Source organism: Rousettus aegyptiacus, unplaced genomic scaffold, assembly GCF_014176215.1.
Source record: "Rousettus aegyptiacus isolate mRouAeg1 unplaced genomic scaffold, mRouAeg1.p scaffold_m13_p_4, whole genome shotgun sequence".
NCBI lineage: Eukaryota > Metazoa > Chordata > Mammalia > Chiroptera > Pteropodidae > Rousettus > Rousettus aegyptiacus.
In genome coordinates this window covers 126,567,202-126,583,819 of record NW_023416307.1, presented here as the reverse complement: position 1 = coordinate 126,583,819, position 16,618 = coordinate 126,567,202, and the positions used below count along the sequence as shown (strand labels likewise).

General features: G+C 48.5%; 1 protein-coding gene across 5 annotated transcripts in view; it reads right to left on the bottom strand.

The window, feature by feature from the left end:
* Window positions 1–1,606: 1,606 nt before the first annotated feature.
* Window positions 1,607–16,618, bottom strand: part of DZIP1L (DAZ interacting zinc finger protein 1 like) — a 40,370-nt gene continuing 25,358 nt past the window's right edge. For 4 of the 5 annotated variants that reach the window (XM_036219165.1, XM_036219169.1, XM_036219168.1 and 1 more), the window contains exons 11-18: window positions 14,484–14,514; window positions 13,323–13,376; window positions 11,822–11,955; window positions 10,390–10,582; window positions 7,425–7,641; window positions 6,842–7,032; window positions 4,158–4,297; window positions 1,607–2,568 (exon numbers count right to left, since the gene is read on the bottom strand). In XM_036219165.1, coding sequence (XP_036075058.1) covers window positions 2,407–2,568; window positions 4,158–4,297; window positions 6,842–7,032; window positions 7,425–7,641; window positions 10,390–10,582; window positions 11,822–11,955; window positions 13,323–13,376; window positions 14,484–14,514 — 1,122 coding nt within the window. In that variant the 3' untranslated portion in view covers window positions 1,607–2,406. The remainder of the gene's footprint in view (window positions 2,569–4,157; window positions 4,298–6,841; window positions 7,033–7,424; window positions 7,642–10,389; window positions 10,583–11,821; window positions 11,956–13,322; window positions 13,377–14,483; window positions 14,515–16,618) is intronic. The other variant, XM_036219167.1, reaches the window with a different exon arrangement.

The following is a 16,618-nucleotide window of genomic DNA, read 5'->3' as shown; positions in this document are numbered from 1 at the left end:
CCAGACTTCTGGCAAAACATTATTTCTGGGTGGGTTTCTTAGGGTGTTTCCAGAAGAGATTGACATTTGATTCAGTAGACTGAGTAGAGATCTGCCGTTATTAGCGTGGGTGGGCATCGTCCTGTCCACCGAGGGGCCGAATAGACCAAAAAGGCAGAGGAAGAATCAATTAGCTCCTTCTGCATGAGCTAGGACATCCATCTTCTCCTGTCCTTGACCATTGGAGCTCCTAGTTCTTGGGCCCATGGACTCCAGGACTGACACCAGCAGCTTTCCTGGTTCTATGGAGGGTAAACCTTAGGACTTCTTGGCCTCCCTAACTTCATGAGCCACTTCCTAAATTAAATCCCTACATACATGCTATTGCTCTGTTTCAATGGAGAAGAGTCATGAATCATATACACATTTCAAAGTTCCTATAAATCTTGCCAAAAATTTTTTTTTAAACGTATCTGAAAATGGGGAAGGATAAATAGCATAGAAATCCAAAACTAATGTTAGTCTCCAAGGTAGATAGAAAAACACAGTCGGAATCATATAACTTAATGATGAACATTCAGGAACAGAGTCATTCTCACTGGTAATTACTATCAGTGTGTGTGTGCATGTGCAAACACACATGCACATATGTCTATTACACTTGGGTTGCCCCTGAGAGCAGAGCCTGAGGCAAGGACCTCGGTACAGTTTAATTTATTTCAGAGCTGCTCCCAAGAAATTGAAGTGTGAGAGAAAAAAAAAAAATCCACATAAGGACCTTCAGAAGCTGTGCTTTGGCCTCACTGAACAGCCTCATACCATAACACCAGCAAACCTTCCCCATTCCAGGTCCCCTCTGCCCTCTGCAATGCCTTTCCTCCTTCACTTGCCCTGGTTCCTCCTACTAGAACATCAGGGTCTATCCCAGGTGTCAGGATCACCCAGAGGTCAAAAAAGCCTGGATGGAGAGCTGGGGATAGGGAGAGACCCGAAGTAGCAGGGAGAGATAGATGAAGCAAGACTGGCCATGAGTTAAGTTAATAACAGTTAAAATTGGGTATTAGGGATGTGGGCTCGTCATGCCATTCCCTCTGCCTGTGAGGCGTGGAGGTGCAGGGCTGGATGTCTCTTCAGGAATAAACTGCTGTTCAACTATGAAGAATGAAGTTGGCTGATCTCAGCTTTCCAATCAAGGTCTCATGCTGTCTGAGCCGCCCTAGCCAATGGCCAAGCAGGGTAAGGACAGCAGGACCTGGTCATTTCTGCCCAGTGAAGACTCCCTGCTGGGCGGCTCACGCCTGGAGTTCTCAGTGGGTTGGCAACATGTTAGTCCTGCATGGGGGGTTGAGGGTCCCCCTGCCTGTTGCTGCTTCCTCCTCTCTCCCCTCTCACAGCGGTCAGACCAGCATTGCACTCTGAAGGCTGTCGTTGGCCCATCTGCTTCCTCCACCTTCTCCTCTCACAGGTGTGACCCCACCCCACCCCCCAACAAACCTCTTGCACTCCTAGCTCCATCTTGGCAACTGCATCCCAAAGGTCCTAAACTGACACAATTGAGGTGCAGCTTGCTTCACCTCCCACCCCACCCCTGCTGAAGTTCCAAAAATAATGAAGAAATACCACAGAGTTATAAACATTGTGTTATATTTATATGTTTGCAATATAATACATGAAAGCTTTCCACATTAAAAAAAAATACAGCGGTTATATATAACTTAATTCTGGAAATAATATCAAAAATTAAATTTATGGTCCTTTGGGGATATGAGGCCCCAGGCAAGGTGCCTTTCTTTCTCCCACCGATGAGCAAGCCCTGCCAGACATCAACCATGGGACGGTCACCCCGGGCTGTACTGGGTGGCCCCTCCTATGCTCCCGTAACACCCTAATCTCTGTCACTAGATGACTATCCCATTCTTTCTGCCTCATCCACCTCCGCCCTGTACCCCGACTCAGCAAAGGAGGACCTGACACAGAGCAAATACTCGGTAAACGACTTTAGATCAGTCACTGAATGGCTGACTGAGGTATGTATCCCCAAAAGGTCTCCATATAAGATCCATCTCCACAGTGTTCCTACAGGTTTTCAAATGCTTGGGAACAGAGACCCAGCAGATCCTTTCAGTCTGAAGTGAACATGGAGGTGAAGGAAGAAAACTGCTCAGAGGTCCTATCACACCCTTTCTCAAGCCGTGGGGCCTGGGGGCACCCAGCCAGGCCTCCCTGGCACTCTCAGGCAGGGTCCCTCACAGGTGGGAGGGGCGAAATCATATCCATCTTCTGCTTCGCTTTTCTCCAAGGGAGAAGACTTCTTAGTTACTGATGAAGACAAGAGGCTCAGCAGCCTCTTCTGTTGGGGTGGCACCTCAGCCGGCCCGAGCCCCATGACAAGACGGGTTCTCCAACCAGCCAGGCTCTGGGGTGGGATCACCAGCCAGGGACCCTGGGTTGGCCAGGGCTCCAAGTACTGGTGCCAGACTTCTCCGGGAGCTTCGAGCGAGACAAGGGCCTCGGTTTCCCTCTCTGGTCCAGGTCCTGGGGGAGATCTTCCAAAGAAGAGATCTCCAAGTCGCTCTCATCATCGGAAAGCTATGGGGAAGTAAGGGGGAGAAGAAAATGCATTCTGACAAGGGAGGATAGAAAGGCAGGATGGGCACGGGGACAAAATGCAGATTTGGAAGGAAGTAGGGAGATGCGGCTCCTCACGCTTTCTCAAGGTTCCTGGTCTTTGAGAACCACTTCAGAGACATGGCATCAGAATGATTTCCTGAAATCCCACCAGCTAAATCAACGCGAGCTCCTTGGAAAGGACTATGGCAGATGAGGTTGCTCCAGTATTATTTAAACCTTGTCCAGATTTTTTAACACCCCATAGTGATGGAGCTGGAAGGCCAGAGGCTTGACTTTTCTGAAGTCCTGAGCTGAATGCACCAGACACGAAAGTGCCCACCCTTCCTGCTCTCAGACTGCTCCTCTAGGGTCGAGTAAATACTTGGATTGAAGGAGAGTGAGGGTAGCTCCAGAGCGCCAGGAATCCTTCAGCCTGAAAAGAGCCTGGGCCGTGGTCTAAGGGAGAGCCCAGAGAGGGCTAAAGGCTCAGGCTACCCCGGAACCACAGTCACCCCTCCAGAGCTCTCAGTATTCCTGCTGACATGGGGCCCAGGCCACCTGGCTTTGATATAAGCAGCCTCTGTGTTTTCTGCTGGAATAGAAGGCCAACCTTATAGAAACCACACAGGGCCCAGGGCAGCAAGCGTGCTCTGAGCGGTGCCTCAACCTGCTTTGGGCTGTTGGTGCTCTTTCACAATATGGAGAAAAGGACAAATTTTTTAAGTCATTTGGACTCATTGCTCACAAACACACGTAAGCTGTATAATAAACCAAACACATTATATAGTGAAAATGGGGTGGAGGGAGTATGCTATCAAGAATCAAAAAGTGATTGCCCACGACTTCTGAATTTCAGTAACAGCACTGGCCATCCCAGGATGAAGCTTTTTGATTGAGAAAGGACAGAAAAAGAGTATGAAGTAACGAGAGCTCTTGAAGCTTCTGCCTAAGAAAGCAACAGGAGTGTGGGAGTTGTCTCCTGACAGGGGCAGAGCAGGGCAGTGAGGAGGGCCTGGTCATAATGGAGGAGGCTGAGCATCTCAGCTCTAAATCTGACAGCAGCTAGAGCTTGAGAGACAAGGCCATCAAGACATTCTTAGTGATGAGGAAAGGCCTCGAATGTTTAGAACAAAGTATCTAAATACCCCCATTGTACCTCATTGCCTACTCTGAGGTGCTGTGTGATGCCACTCCAACACCCCGCCCCTGGGGAGAAGTCTGCCTGGCTCACTCTGCAGAGAGGGAGGGCCCTCTATAGGGTGAGCCAAAGCACAGCACCCGCAGGAGGGTGAGCACAGCACCAGGTCCAGGCTCCATCAGAGGCAGGAAGCGGGGGAAGCAACCCACAAAGTAGTTGCTTGTATAATGAACCAAAAGGCTTTTTATTGTTAACATGGACACAGACAAGCATTTTAAGGTGGCCCTTGCTCCACAGTGAGGTCACTTACAATGTCCCGCTAAGGCCAAAGCTGCCATTCACTGGACCTTCCCACAGGTCCTGTCCCAGGCCCCCCACACTCAGCACTGGCTCAGTAGGGAACTGCAGGGCAATCTCCAAGAGTCCCTACCTGAGGCTTCCTTCCTGGCGTGGCAGCCCTCTGTGGCCTGGTGTTGGGCGTTAAGAATAGACTGACCCCTCCAGTTGGTTTCTTCGCCGGAGCCTCCAGCTGCTTCTCAAGGTTTTTGACCATTGACTGCACCAGTGTCCCTGGAAGGCAGCAAAAGAGAAAAGCCCAGACAATGAATGCTGTGTCCTGTGGGTCAGGTCCAGGCTCCAGTGTGGACAGACGGAGTATGGAGAAGGATCAGGAGGAAGAAGGAAGGGTAACCACAAAGAAGAGGGCAAGGAGCAAGAGGAGGATTCGGCCAGTGTGTGCTGCAGAAAAGAGGCTCTGAACATCCTGAAAATGTAACTATGCACTTAACAATGTGGCTGGGGACAGAGGTTTGGAAGCTGTTCTTCCCTCTTAACCTTCGCTCAGTTGGTACATGAACTGCAAGATTAACATGCAGACACATCCTCTTTCAATGTCTTCACTGAGACAAGAACATTATAAATACAAATTAGCACAGAACTGCAGGCCAGACACGCTTTCTGCAAACTTCATGCAAGAAAGATGTCAAGCAGTGATGTACATTATCTATGGACACCTAGTGACATGGTAAACAAGGTGCCTGTTCAGACATCAAGAATAACCAATAGGTAGGAGGCTAAGCTCGGCTTTCTAGGATTCAAATGTCTGAGGGTCTCAGCAGATGGCTGGAGCTACAACAGCCTTTGGCTCACTGATTCGTAAAGAAATGTTTTGTATTCCAACTATAATTGAAAAATTTTTAATTTTTTTTTTTAAGAACTATTTAAGGGCTTGCTACGCACCAAGCACTGATTCTCACTCCTTATTAATCATCTTGTCCAAAGATCTCATTTTACAACAAAGGAAGCGAAACTCCTCACACAAGCCCAAGCAAGTAGGTATATAGTCACAGAGCTCAAACTGGATTGAGGACTCCTGACTCCCCATTCTGAGATGTTTCCACCTTTTCGTTTTTCCTACAGGCCATCAATACTTCTCCAAAGATCTGGTTCTGGTGAATCCTCATGGACTGGCAGGCTTGGAATACGCTGTGGATAAGACCAACTTCTGCAGAATCCTTTAAGAGTATGGACTTGCAGATTGTACAGACCTGGGCTAACAACCCAGAGCATCCACATACTGACTTTGGAAATATAAAATCGGAAGTTCCTGGGCTAGAAAATGCAACTGAAGGCAGAAGCCGCAGGCCTTCTCATTACTAGTTTTGTAAAAAAAAAAATCTCGAAAGAATAAGAGTTGATTCAGTTGTTTTGGAAAGAAAATGGTCAATTAGTCATTGTAACCTTTTAGATAGAAAGTGACAAGTTCATTCCAGTTAACTATAACACTTAGCTTAAATTTCTGTGATGCTTTTTTTATCCACTAGTTGAATTTCTGTCTAAGTCTCTTTGCCGAAAAGGGCAAAGAAATTTCTTGTGGTCCAAAGACCACTGGTTGATACTTGAGGCAGCCTGCTGTCAAGGTTCAGCTACCTTCCAAGGCTGTCACCTCTTTCTCAAGATTAGCTGGGAAGCCACAATTTTCACAATTTTTTATTTTTGTTGTCGTTGTTGCAAAAACTTACATTTGTTAGACTGTGTATTACAGAAAACTATATTTGTCAAAATATTCATTGTAGTTGAACCTAGTTGTAACCACGGTGATAGTGACCAACAACCCCTCCATGTGGCGCTAAAGAACCAAGCAGCATAAAAGACTGCGAATACTCTTAAAAAGAAAATGGGTAAAGTCCACTTCTTTCTTGGAAAAATTTATTTTACAAATAAAATAAACAAATAAACCATAAACTCTAACACATTAACTTCAAAGAAAAGCAGAACCAATTTTCGTAAAGTTAGTCCTATGATCTTAAACAAGTAACTTAAGGTCTCAGAGGTTTAGTCTGTAACAAAGAGTATAGTTACGCAAATGCCTTAACTCATGGGTGGTGTGAGGGAGTTCCTGCTCTACCCTCAGGTTGGCCAAGCTTAAGAGGAACACCTTCTCAGTGTCTCCCCGCAACTTCTTACCTTCTCCTACCCACAGAATTAACCAAGCAGAAGGACGACAACATCCCCTGGGCCACATTTCAGCTGGGAGAGCATCCGACCCTCTACCAGCACCAGTGACTGGGTTCAGAAAGTGACTGGATTGTCCCAATAGCTGCCCCTTTCAGCCAGTTCAGGGTCCTCCTTCCTGGCCCAGCCCCATGTACAAATATAGTCAGGATCTGGATTTGGGGAGGCTGCAGGAGTCCCCACTTGGGCCTCAGGAGCAAATCCAGCCCTAACAGGAAGTCTTTGCCGTAGGCTTTACTAGGCCCTGTTGCCGATAACAGAGCAATGCTTTGATCTCAGTGTATCTGGTCACCATGTTTATTCACTACTGGTAAGAACCTGGAGTAGGAAAGGGGTAAGTGGGCTCCCCGCAGCCTCCAACAGTTTAACAATTCAATGACAAACGAGGGTCAAAATTAACCTCACTCAAATTCTATCTTGTTCCTAATATCTCTTTCTTCTCAGGAAAATATTTGATGAGAGGGAGGATCATTCTCTCCAATAATGAATTGTCACAATAATGAGTTGGCAAACCAAAAAAACCAAAGAAAATCTAAGGGTCTTTCCAGGACCTACATTTGGGCTAGAGAAGCATTACCGGGGTGATCCCAGACCACTCACCTGAGGAAGCCGGCCCACCTGAGCCCTTGCCAGGTAACGCGGCGCTCCCCTCTGAGGTCTCAGTGTCAGACCAGTCCCAGTCATCCTCGGGCCGGGGCCCCATCCTAGAAGGAATTCGTGGGGGCTGACGAGATGCCTGCTGCACAGTATGTCCCTCTGAGTCCTCTTCGGAACTGAACGGGGGTGTACTGCTGAGGAGGAGAAAAAAATGAGGGCCACTTTCAAAGCCACACTTCACCACTTGCAAGCACGTTTGGTTGCCCCAGAGCCAGCCCTGCTCCCTCCCTGGGCCCAGGAGACTGCTGGGAGTGATCCTGGAGTGCAGCAGCAGCGCCAGAGGAGCCAGAGGACCCGGTCCCCCTCCAGTGTGGCAACTGGGGCTTGAAGAGATGAATAAGGGCAGCCCAGGTTTGCCTTGATGGGGAGGGAGCACAGGATCCCAGCCCTACCTGAGGACCCTCCTGTTCACTTCATTCTCTGTCCCTCACCTGTCTGCAGAAGCCTGTGGGGACCCCAGAACAGGGCTGCCTGAGGCCGGAAGCCACACCACAAACCCAGTGAGAGTGCAGAGTCTGGGACTCACCTTAGCCCGAGCCCTGGGGAAGAAGGGGTGCCAGAGGGTCCACGTGCTGTGAGGCGCGGAGTAGGGGTGGGCACCTGGGCACGGCCAGGGCCGTGGCTGCTGCGGCTCTGAAGAGTGGTTACAGGTGATTCTGCTGCCTTGGGTGGCGATGCCACGTGCAGGGTCCTGGCCTTTGGCTGGACCTCTTTGGTGACCAGAGGGCTCTGCTGACTTTTGACTAGAAACACAGGTGACAATGAGTTTCAGAGCCTACCTATCTGGGCCCCCAAGCCCTCTGAGAGGAGGCAGAAAAAGGCACTGACGCACTGGAAATGGATACGCCACTCTGTTGCAATACACCATAATAACCGCAGCAGATTTCACCAGACCAGGAGAGCAGCAGCTGCTATTCCAGGATGTCATCATTCCAGGAGACCCGCAGGGGGCAGCAGTCTCAACAGGAGTCCAGCACATCTGGAGCGCGCGCGCGCACGCGCGCGCACACACACACACACACACACACACACACACACACACGCCCCAACCCCACTCCAGCTCAGTCCTAGGAGCCCACCTCTCCAAAGCCACCTACCCTCTCTCTACCCACCCAAGCTTCAGCCACTAGAATGCTGGCAGCCTTGTAGGAAGGCCCTGCTGGCAACAGAGGTCGCCAGAGGACCGCATGGGCCATGGAGACCCGCACACCTGGACTAGAACTCTGCTAAAGGCAGGCAATTAGACACAGCCCAACATTTCCCACACTGCGAGGCCCACTGTGGGGAAGGGAATCCAGGATCAGCAATTTTTTATGGAAAGAGGAGAGAAAGTGCATTGCAGAGAGTTGAAGTCCAGCTGCATGAAACTCTTACCTATGGTGGACCAAGCAACAGTATAAAATGAGTACCTTATAGCGTAGTTCAAGGCCAAATGTTTGCAATACACTGACCTCAGGGAATGTATTTACTCAGAAGTGGACCTTCCAGGAAAGCATAAACTGAAGAGAAGCGGAAGGCAAACTCGTGGAGGGAAAATAATATCAATAATAGCTACCAAGCTGAGCACTCGACATATGCCCATTTAGCTTCAGGCACCTTCAGAGAGTATTCTTTTCCCCACTTTACAGAGGCCTCTTAGAGATTCAGGGACTCCATCGAGGACCACCATTCCAAGGAAGTTAAGTGGTAGATGCAAACTCAGGTTGTCAGTCACTCCAAATCTAGGGCTCTTGCCACTGCCTTTCCACATCCAACAGCTTTGCCCCAAAACAAAAGAGGCACAGTGTGAGCAGAGATGGGAGGTGAGCATTCGTACGGAGCTGGAAAGATAGTCTACAAAGTGCTGTGAAAACATGGTGTCACCTCACAGTAACATGTCTCCGGAAAGGCAGGACCCCAAGACCAGGGAGGCTCTCACTACTGGCTTTAGGACTATAGGATCAAAGGCTAGAGATGGGGTGGCCCCTGGAGAAACAAGACACCTTTCTCTTCTCTTAGAAGCAAGGACTCTGAGGGGGCTTTCATTTACCTTCCCTGACTGCCTGTCCCCTCTCTCCTCTGAGCTTCCATCGCCCTTTGCTTGGCTTTGTCACGTCACCTAGTCCTGACTGGTTTCCCAGCTAAGCTGGCAGGTCCTGGCACAGATCAACCTCAGTACATACTGTACTAACTGAATCAGTGAATGAACAAACATTTGAGGCAGAGGGTTAGGAGCTTAAACTGAAAGATAGGTTAGCATCCAGGACCAATACCTTTCTTCTGAGATTTCTGTAGAAGACTAAGAATTATTTTTTTCCTTAGAGATTTTAAGACCAGAAGTTTAAACTAAACAGGACAGAGTTTCCCATATTGTTGACACAATATTCTTATACCAATTGCTGTTATCTATTTAATATTTTTATCTAATGACATCACCTTTAAACATAAAATATCCACTTTATATTTGTCCAGGTCATAATTTCTATGTGCTCGGAATTGCTATGTTAGTAATATTTTCTAATGCACATGAAAAAAAATAAGGATTAAACTTTAGAATTATTTATTCATGTACCAACTAAAATCATCTTTCATACCCCCAGAGATAGGCAGACAACATTCTGGAAAATTCCTTTGCCTGAAGAGCTCAGGTTGGGTTTACATGAACACAAGGAGGTAACAGAAGACCTCCCTGGGCCACATATGTCCGTGACTGAGGAGACAAAGTGAAGGGCGCTGCAGTATCACCCTGCCAGAGCAGACCCACAGCCACTAAAGCCCTCCCCCCAGAGCCCCCAGTTACAGCAGCCCAGTTGAACTGGGAATCCTCTAGAAAAGGGGGACAGCGAACCTGGGAACACACATTCCCTTGCTCCCTAAATTCTGCGAGGACAGAGATTGGAGGAGGGTCCTTGCCCGTGCACTTTAATCCTCCCCGAGAAACACAGGCCCTTTTCTTGTCATGACCTCCCGGGGCAAAGCAGCGGCATGACTCTATGCAGGAAACAAGTCTGAGGACTTGTCCGCAGGCGGACTGGCACGACCTCTCCACCCGCCCACTACTTCAGAGCAGAGTTTCCATTTGATTGATATCTGCCTCTGCCTGCAGCCCCAGTGCTCCCAGCACAGACATGCCTGGGTTATGGAGCCAGAAACCAAATGGGTTGCTCTCTGCAGGAGCAAAGTTCAACTTGTGGTCAACGCAAACAAAGCAATGCAGAGCCAAGCTGCTGAGAAAGGAATGAGTCTGAGCAAGGAGAGTGCAAGCTGGCCACGAGCTCCAGCTCTGGCTCTCTTCTGCTTCCCTAAGGACCTTGGGGCCCACCCACCCCACCCATTCAGACTCCGTTTTCCCAACAAGAGGACTTCCATACTCAGTCACCTGTGAGGATCCTACCATCTTTTCCTTCAGAATCATGCCCCCAGGGTGCAGGGGTTACACCCTCCTCTTGTGCAAACAAGTCCAAACCCTCCTGGGTCACAGCCCCTCTCAGCAAGCCCCCTCACCAGCTTACCTGGAGCCTTGCCATCCGGCTGGGACCCCAGAACCCCATGCCTCTGTCTCTCCTTCACTCTGCTGGTGGCTTCTTTGATGAGCTTTTCCCTTAGACTCAGAAATTCAGAAAACCTCCTCGCCTTCTGCTCCCGCTGGGACCTCAGGAGGGACTCCAGGTGTCTGAGAGTCTGAACCGGGATTCCCTTCGCATCCTAGAATAGACAGAAGTACTTCTTTGGAGATTGAGGCTCCCCTCCTACCTCTAAACTTGCTGCTGGCCTGAGAGCCACTGTGATCAGTGCTGGCTACATTCTGGGAGAGGATGAGATGGGCGTCAGAGCAGGGCGAGCCCCAGCTTTACATGCTGCTGAACGTGTGGTGGTTTAGGGTGTGGGAGCCCCGTCAAAACATGCAGAGCAAGATGATAAAGGGCTGTACACAATTCCACTGACATCACAACATACAAGGCTTAGACAGGACATGCTTTTCCACTACCTGGCTGACCTTAGGATGGGAGACCACGGCTCGTTCCTTTTTGTACCCCAGGCCCCATCGTCATGCCAGATATGTTGTCCTTCGTGGTTAACAACATTTGAAAAAAAACTACTGCAAAAAACAAATGCCAGTTACCCTTCCAGGACCTACTGGAAGTTGTTTGGGCTCTTGACATCTACCCAGAGTCCACGGGAGGGTCTTGGGAGGCATCTGAATCTAAGATGAGGAATCATTCAAGGGCAGAAAGAAATGTTTTAATCAAGCCTGAATACAGGGCCAAAGTTAGATGAACTAGGAGTTGAAAATAGTCAAAGATTAGAGCATCCTTACTAAATTAAACCTAGGGGTTTTTGCTCTAATCTTACTCTATACAAATAGTACTTCTAATGACATGATGCACTGCTTTTAATAATATGGCATGCTTTCATTTAGTAATAAATTTCATTGATGCCTTTAACAACAATATTCATGCTCTGGTTAAAGACGAGTATTAAGGGAACAATGGCATTCAAGTACTAGTTTGTACCAGACAGCATACAGCGTCTGCCTCACCCACGCCACCTGCTGAGTGGGCATGGCCTTGTGTGCCACCAACAATGGACACTTCACCCAAGGGACCCATCCAGAGGCCAGACTGAGCCAGTTAAATTCCCTTTGTCAGAAATAGAGACCCAGAAGAAAGTAACCAATGAGTGGACAGCACAAAGAGGTCAGGACACAGGGTGGCATCTCAAGAAGCCATTGGAGGAAATAGAGAGAAGAAACCACATCGCTGCTATGAGGTGAGGGGAGAAGCTGTGTGGGCTTATAGTCCTAGACACCAGAGGTGCCCCAATTGGAACGAATAAGATGAACAAGCTTACAATGTAAAGAACAACCAATCATTTGTCAGTCTAAGAAAACCCTGTGTCTAAATGATAGGTTTCAGCTCTTACAATGGGGGCACCAGAACTTACTCTCTTTATGCCCATGCTTTCCAGTTTCTCTTCTAGAGTGTCCTCCAGGACCGGCCTGAACTGCTTCAGCAAAGTGGGGTTTCGCCTCAGAGCTTCCAGCACCTTCTGCTGTCCACTTTGTGAATCCTCCAGCTCTGCAGCACAAGACAATCACCAAAGTCAACTTGGGCACCCAAAATCTCCACTCCCAAAACCCCACTGCACCTGCCTGGCCTTCACTTGAACAGTGATCCTGGTCTCTGGCCTGTGAGCTCAGGGCCACTGACATCCCCTGAGTGTCCAGCCCTGGGTCAGAAGCTAGGGTGTTTCTGCTTCTGGGTACCACCACCTTAGACCACCCACCCCAACCTCATGTTGAAAATTCTATTCCTGTCAGTCTGGACCTTCGAGATCATGGTTCATTCCTGCCCCAGGATAACTCGGAGCTTGTGGACTTCTGACATGCACATGAGTCCTGACAGCAGCTTGTTCCCTGGGCTCCATTTTGATCCCAGATTCCAGGGCCTGTGTGCTGCCAGGTCCAGCCTAATCCTGGCCCCACTTGATGCCCTCACCTCATGCTTTGTTAGGTTCTGTTATGGTCTAGGGAATAAAATGGCAGACAGGAAAGAGAGGTCCCTGCTCCCTTGGAGTTTACTGTCTAGATCAGGCATTCTTCCTGCAATTGTAGTGAGCATAAGAATCACATGAGTTCCCTCCAGAGAGTTTGATTCTGTAGGTCTGAAGAACGGCCCTAGAATGCAATTTTAACTTGCCTGGATGAGCCACAGACCATGCCTTAAAAAATACCAATCCAGGGAGTAACAAAATTAGCAATTAGAATAAAATGTGGTAACTGCTACAAAGTAGCAGTCCAAGGTGAGTCAGGGAAGCCCCTCCCCGCCAAAGTACTCTTCAGATCCAGTGTGGGGGCCGCTGCCATCAAAGCTGCATAGTCCTTTGATTCAATTGATAGACATTTACTAAGAAGTAATGAGTTACTTGAACAGGCCAGTGTTGAATGCTGGGGATACAGAAGAAAACCCAAAAAGAGCTCACAGTTGAAGGTGGTGATCTCGACCCTGCCTGCACAGCTGAATCAACAGGGCCCCCACCCATGCTCATTTCATCAGAAGCTGAGGGTGGGTCCCAAGCCTTAACATTCATTTTTAAAGCTCCCCAGATCTTCTACCAAATAGCCACACCTTAAAACCAATTGTTTTAGAATAATAGCTTTCCAAGTGTGAGCCATCACACCAGTACCACTTGGTAACTTATTAGAAACGCGGATTCTCGGATCCCACTCCAGCCCTACTAAATCAGAAATTCTGGAGGTGGAGCCCAGGAATCCGGGAGGAAGGAGACCTTCCTCTTCCTGTACACTCTTCTGCATTCATGTCCTTATTTTCTTCACCCCGATTTCATGTAGCCAGATACAGTTAAGTAGAGACAAATTAAACGAGGAGGATGGCAGCAAATCTGTTTTCTCCATTGGACACCGGGGAAGAAAATGAGGCCCTACCTTCTTCAGAAGAGTTCTCTTCAGTGTCCACAGCCTTTGGGTCCTCACGGATCCCTGCAGGGAAGAGGAACAGTTTGTGGCTCCAATGCCCTGGACCCAATCCCTCACTTAGAGAGAAGCATAGGATACCACGTGAGTGCTAGACAGGAAGACTAAGCCCTCTAGTCATTTCTTTACCAGAGAGAGGCAGGATGGAGCAGTGGTCACAACCCTGGACACTGAAGGTAGAAAGATCAGAGTTCACACTCCGTTTCTGACCCTCACTAGCTGTGTGCAGCGTGGCAAGTCCTCGAAGCTCTCTAAGCCTCAGTCTCCTTATCTAGAAAATGAGGATAATAATGCCCACCTTTCATTAAATTGTGAGAATAGTATAATGAGACAAGAAGTCCGAAGTGCTTGGCAAAGTGTATGACACACACCCCAGCCCTAGCACTGGGAAGTTCGGGGCCACAGGAATAGTGCTTCCTGAACTGGTTGCAAGGCTGTGAAAGAAATGTCTAGCCTCAAAGTCAGGGGATGGGAGGAGATATGTGTGTTTGCAAGAAAAGGCAGAAGGACAGGGGAGGAGAGTGGAATGAGGGGCCAGGTTTCATAAGGGACTGGCCAGGGTCCTCCAAGCAGAAGCAGTCCCCTATAGGTTACTGTCTGCCTGTAGACTCCAGTACCTACACTCCATTACACACGCACACACTATCATGTGCATACACCAGCACACCAAAGGACCCAAGAAGAGCAGAGCACATACTCCAGACAGGTCAGATTCACAAATATTGGGGTTAACCTTGCTACACACTAGGAACGAGGTAAAGGTCAATGACCTGAACCACAGTCAAGGTGGATCAGAAAGCGCCTGTTCATGAACCCTGCTTCATCAATCGCCACCCCCCAAGCTCCTCATTCCTCCCCATGTCTCCACTCCACAGAGAAGAGCAGGTTAGGAATGAAACCCTGCCAGCTGCAAGGAATGCCTTCAGCACAAACGCCAGGCTGGAGCCCTGGATGCCCCAGAAGCAAATGTCTTCTCACCCTTCATTGCCCAGTCGGAGAGCCTGATGCCATGTGACCTCATCCTCATCCTGTAAACTGATTTGTGGGAGACAAGAAAGAGAAGATCCCAAGACAACAGCCAAGATTGTTACAAAATACCCCATGCAGACTTACCCTCCACCTTCCTGAGAGACATGGTCCGGATCTGCAAAGATGTGGAACAGAGCAGATTACAGTCAGCAGCGACCTTTGCTCTGAGCAGTGGGTCTGTCTACCACCATGAAGAAGGGACAGCCATGATTTCCATGCTACCCGTGGGAACCTGGGAGGAGCTCAGAGTACACACCCCAAAGCCCCAGCACATCTCTTGCCGTACATATGTGTGAGAGGGATGGTACCAGGTTGAATGGCAGTAACCAGCATGGCACCACATTCCATTTTCCCATGGTGGGGAGACAACGATGCCCCCTGTTCAGAGAGGGACTATGGTTTGAAAGGCAGGAACCCCATGGAAGCAGAGTGACATGGGTACGCGGTCAATACTATTGGTACAATTGGTGGAAAACAGGCAGGGCAAGGTAGGCGCCCCCCACCCCTACGATGTGGTCATCTGAGCAAAGTGCCCCCTAGGAGGAAGGAGGCATGATGTGGACAGGCACTGAACTGTCTGCTCAACCCCACTTTTTCAGAAAGCGCTTCTTCTTCTTCCTTCCACATGACTGCAGGCAGGGAAGCCACATGTGACAATGTGACCTCACACCACAGCCATAGCTAGCTGTCCAGGTCTGGCAGAAGATTCTGGGCTGGTAAAGTGTGAAGTCAAGAGCTGTCAGCAGCCAAATGGTTTTGTTTTTCTTGTTCGTTTATTTGTTTGCTTGTTTGTTTTGCCATATGGAACAGAAGAATGAGAGCTGATCTTCAGAGTAAAAGAGAAATTGAAGCAGATATAGAGAAAAAAACAGACACACACAACAGAGGAAAACTCCTGACTATATTCATGTCTCTGGTCCCAGTTTGTTCCCAGACTCAGCTGCTCCTTGAGCTTTGTGAAACATCCTACCTACCCTTATGACAAATTCCCTCTTCTGCTTAAGCTTAAGCTGTTTTTTATTACCTACTGGCTAATGACACACCTAACTCTTTCTTCATTTGCTTACCTCTATTCTAGAGACTATAAACAAATCACTCACTTCCTAGGCCTCATTGCATCTATAACTGCCCATGTGTTACAGCTTTAACCAGTAAAATATAAGCAGAAGTCTTAGAAGGGGACCTTTTCATCAACTTCTTCCACTGAATATAGTTGTGATGATTGGGGCTATGGCAGCCATCTTGCAACTATGAGAGTCAAGCATGAGAACAAAAACTAAACATACAGAAGACAGTAAAAAGAAAAACAGTCTGAATTTTCAATGGCATCATGTTGCGGCTAAACCAAGGCCAGCAAGAGTCGCCTCTTTTGGTATTACAATAAAAATAAACTGCTATTAATCTATTTTGTTATATTTGGCCAATGGGTTCTTTACTGAAACATTTACAAACAAGATTTCTGGGTAACGTAAGGAAGAAACTCCAGACTGGACTTGACTGGCCATAGCAGTAGAGCACTAGGTGTTTGGGGGGACAAACAATAAAAAGAAAAGGAGCAGGGGAGAGGGCAAGATAAGTTGGCTGGGTGAAGTACAGTGGGAGAACGGAGTGGACTAGATAGTAACGGTGGGTGCTCAGCCCGGGGAAGCCGCGTGGAGGCTGGTGTCAGAACCATGGCAAGGACCCGAGGCCACAGGAGGGACCCAGCTGGGGAAAGATACACTTCTACTCTTCTCCACAGACCTGGCACTCAGAAGTGGGAAACTGAGCCCGAGCTGGGCAGAGGCTTATCAGCAACAGGTGAAGAGTCACAGGGGCCAGGTCTGGGACAGGGGTGCTTAGGAAGTGCCTTTTCATCACACTAGTTTATTTGACCACTTCATCAGAGGCTGTTAATTTATGAAATGGGTACTGGTTAAGAAACTATGTCTGAGAACACAGTGAAAACAGCAGAAATTTTGCATTTCACCTGCCTGGCTGGGGTTGAATCTTAGCCCTGTCGCTACAGAGTGCCCTGCATAGACTCCAGGGAGGCACTTGAGTTCTCCAGCCTGTTTCATTATCTGTCAAGTGACAATAAGGAGAAGGTAATGTCTACCTTGAAGGGCAGTCGTGAGGCTTAAATGAGGCAATAAGCAAAGTATCAACCTGGTGCCAGCAATTAATATGGTCTCTGGTATCAGAGAACCCATCTGCCAGAAGCCCCAGGGGTGACGGGC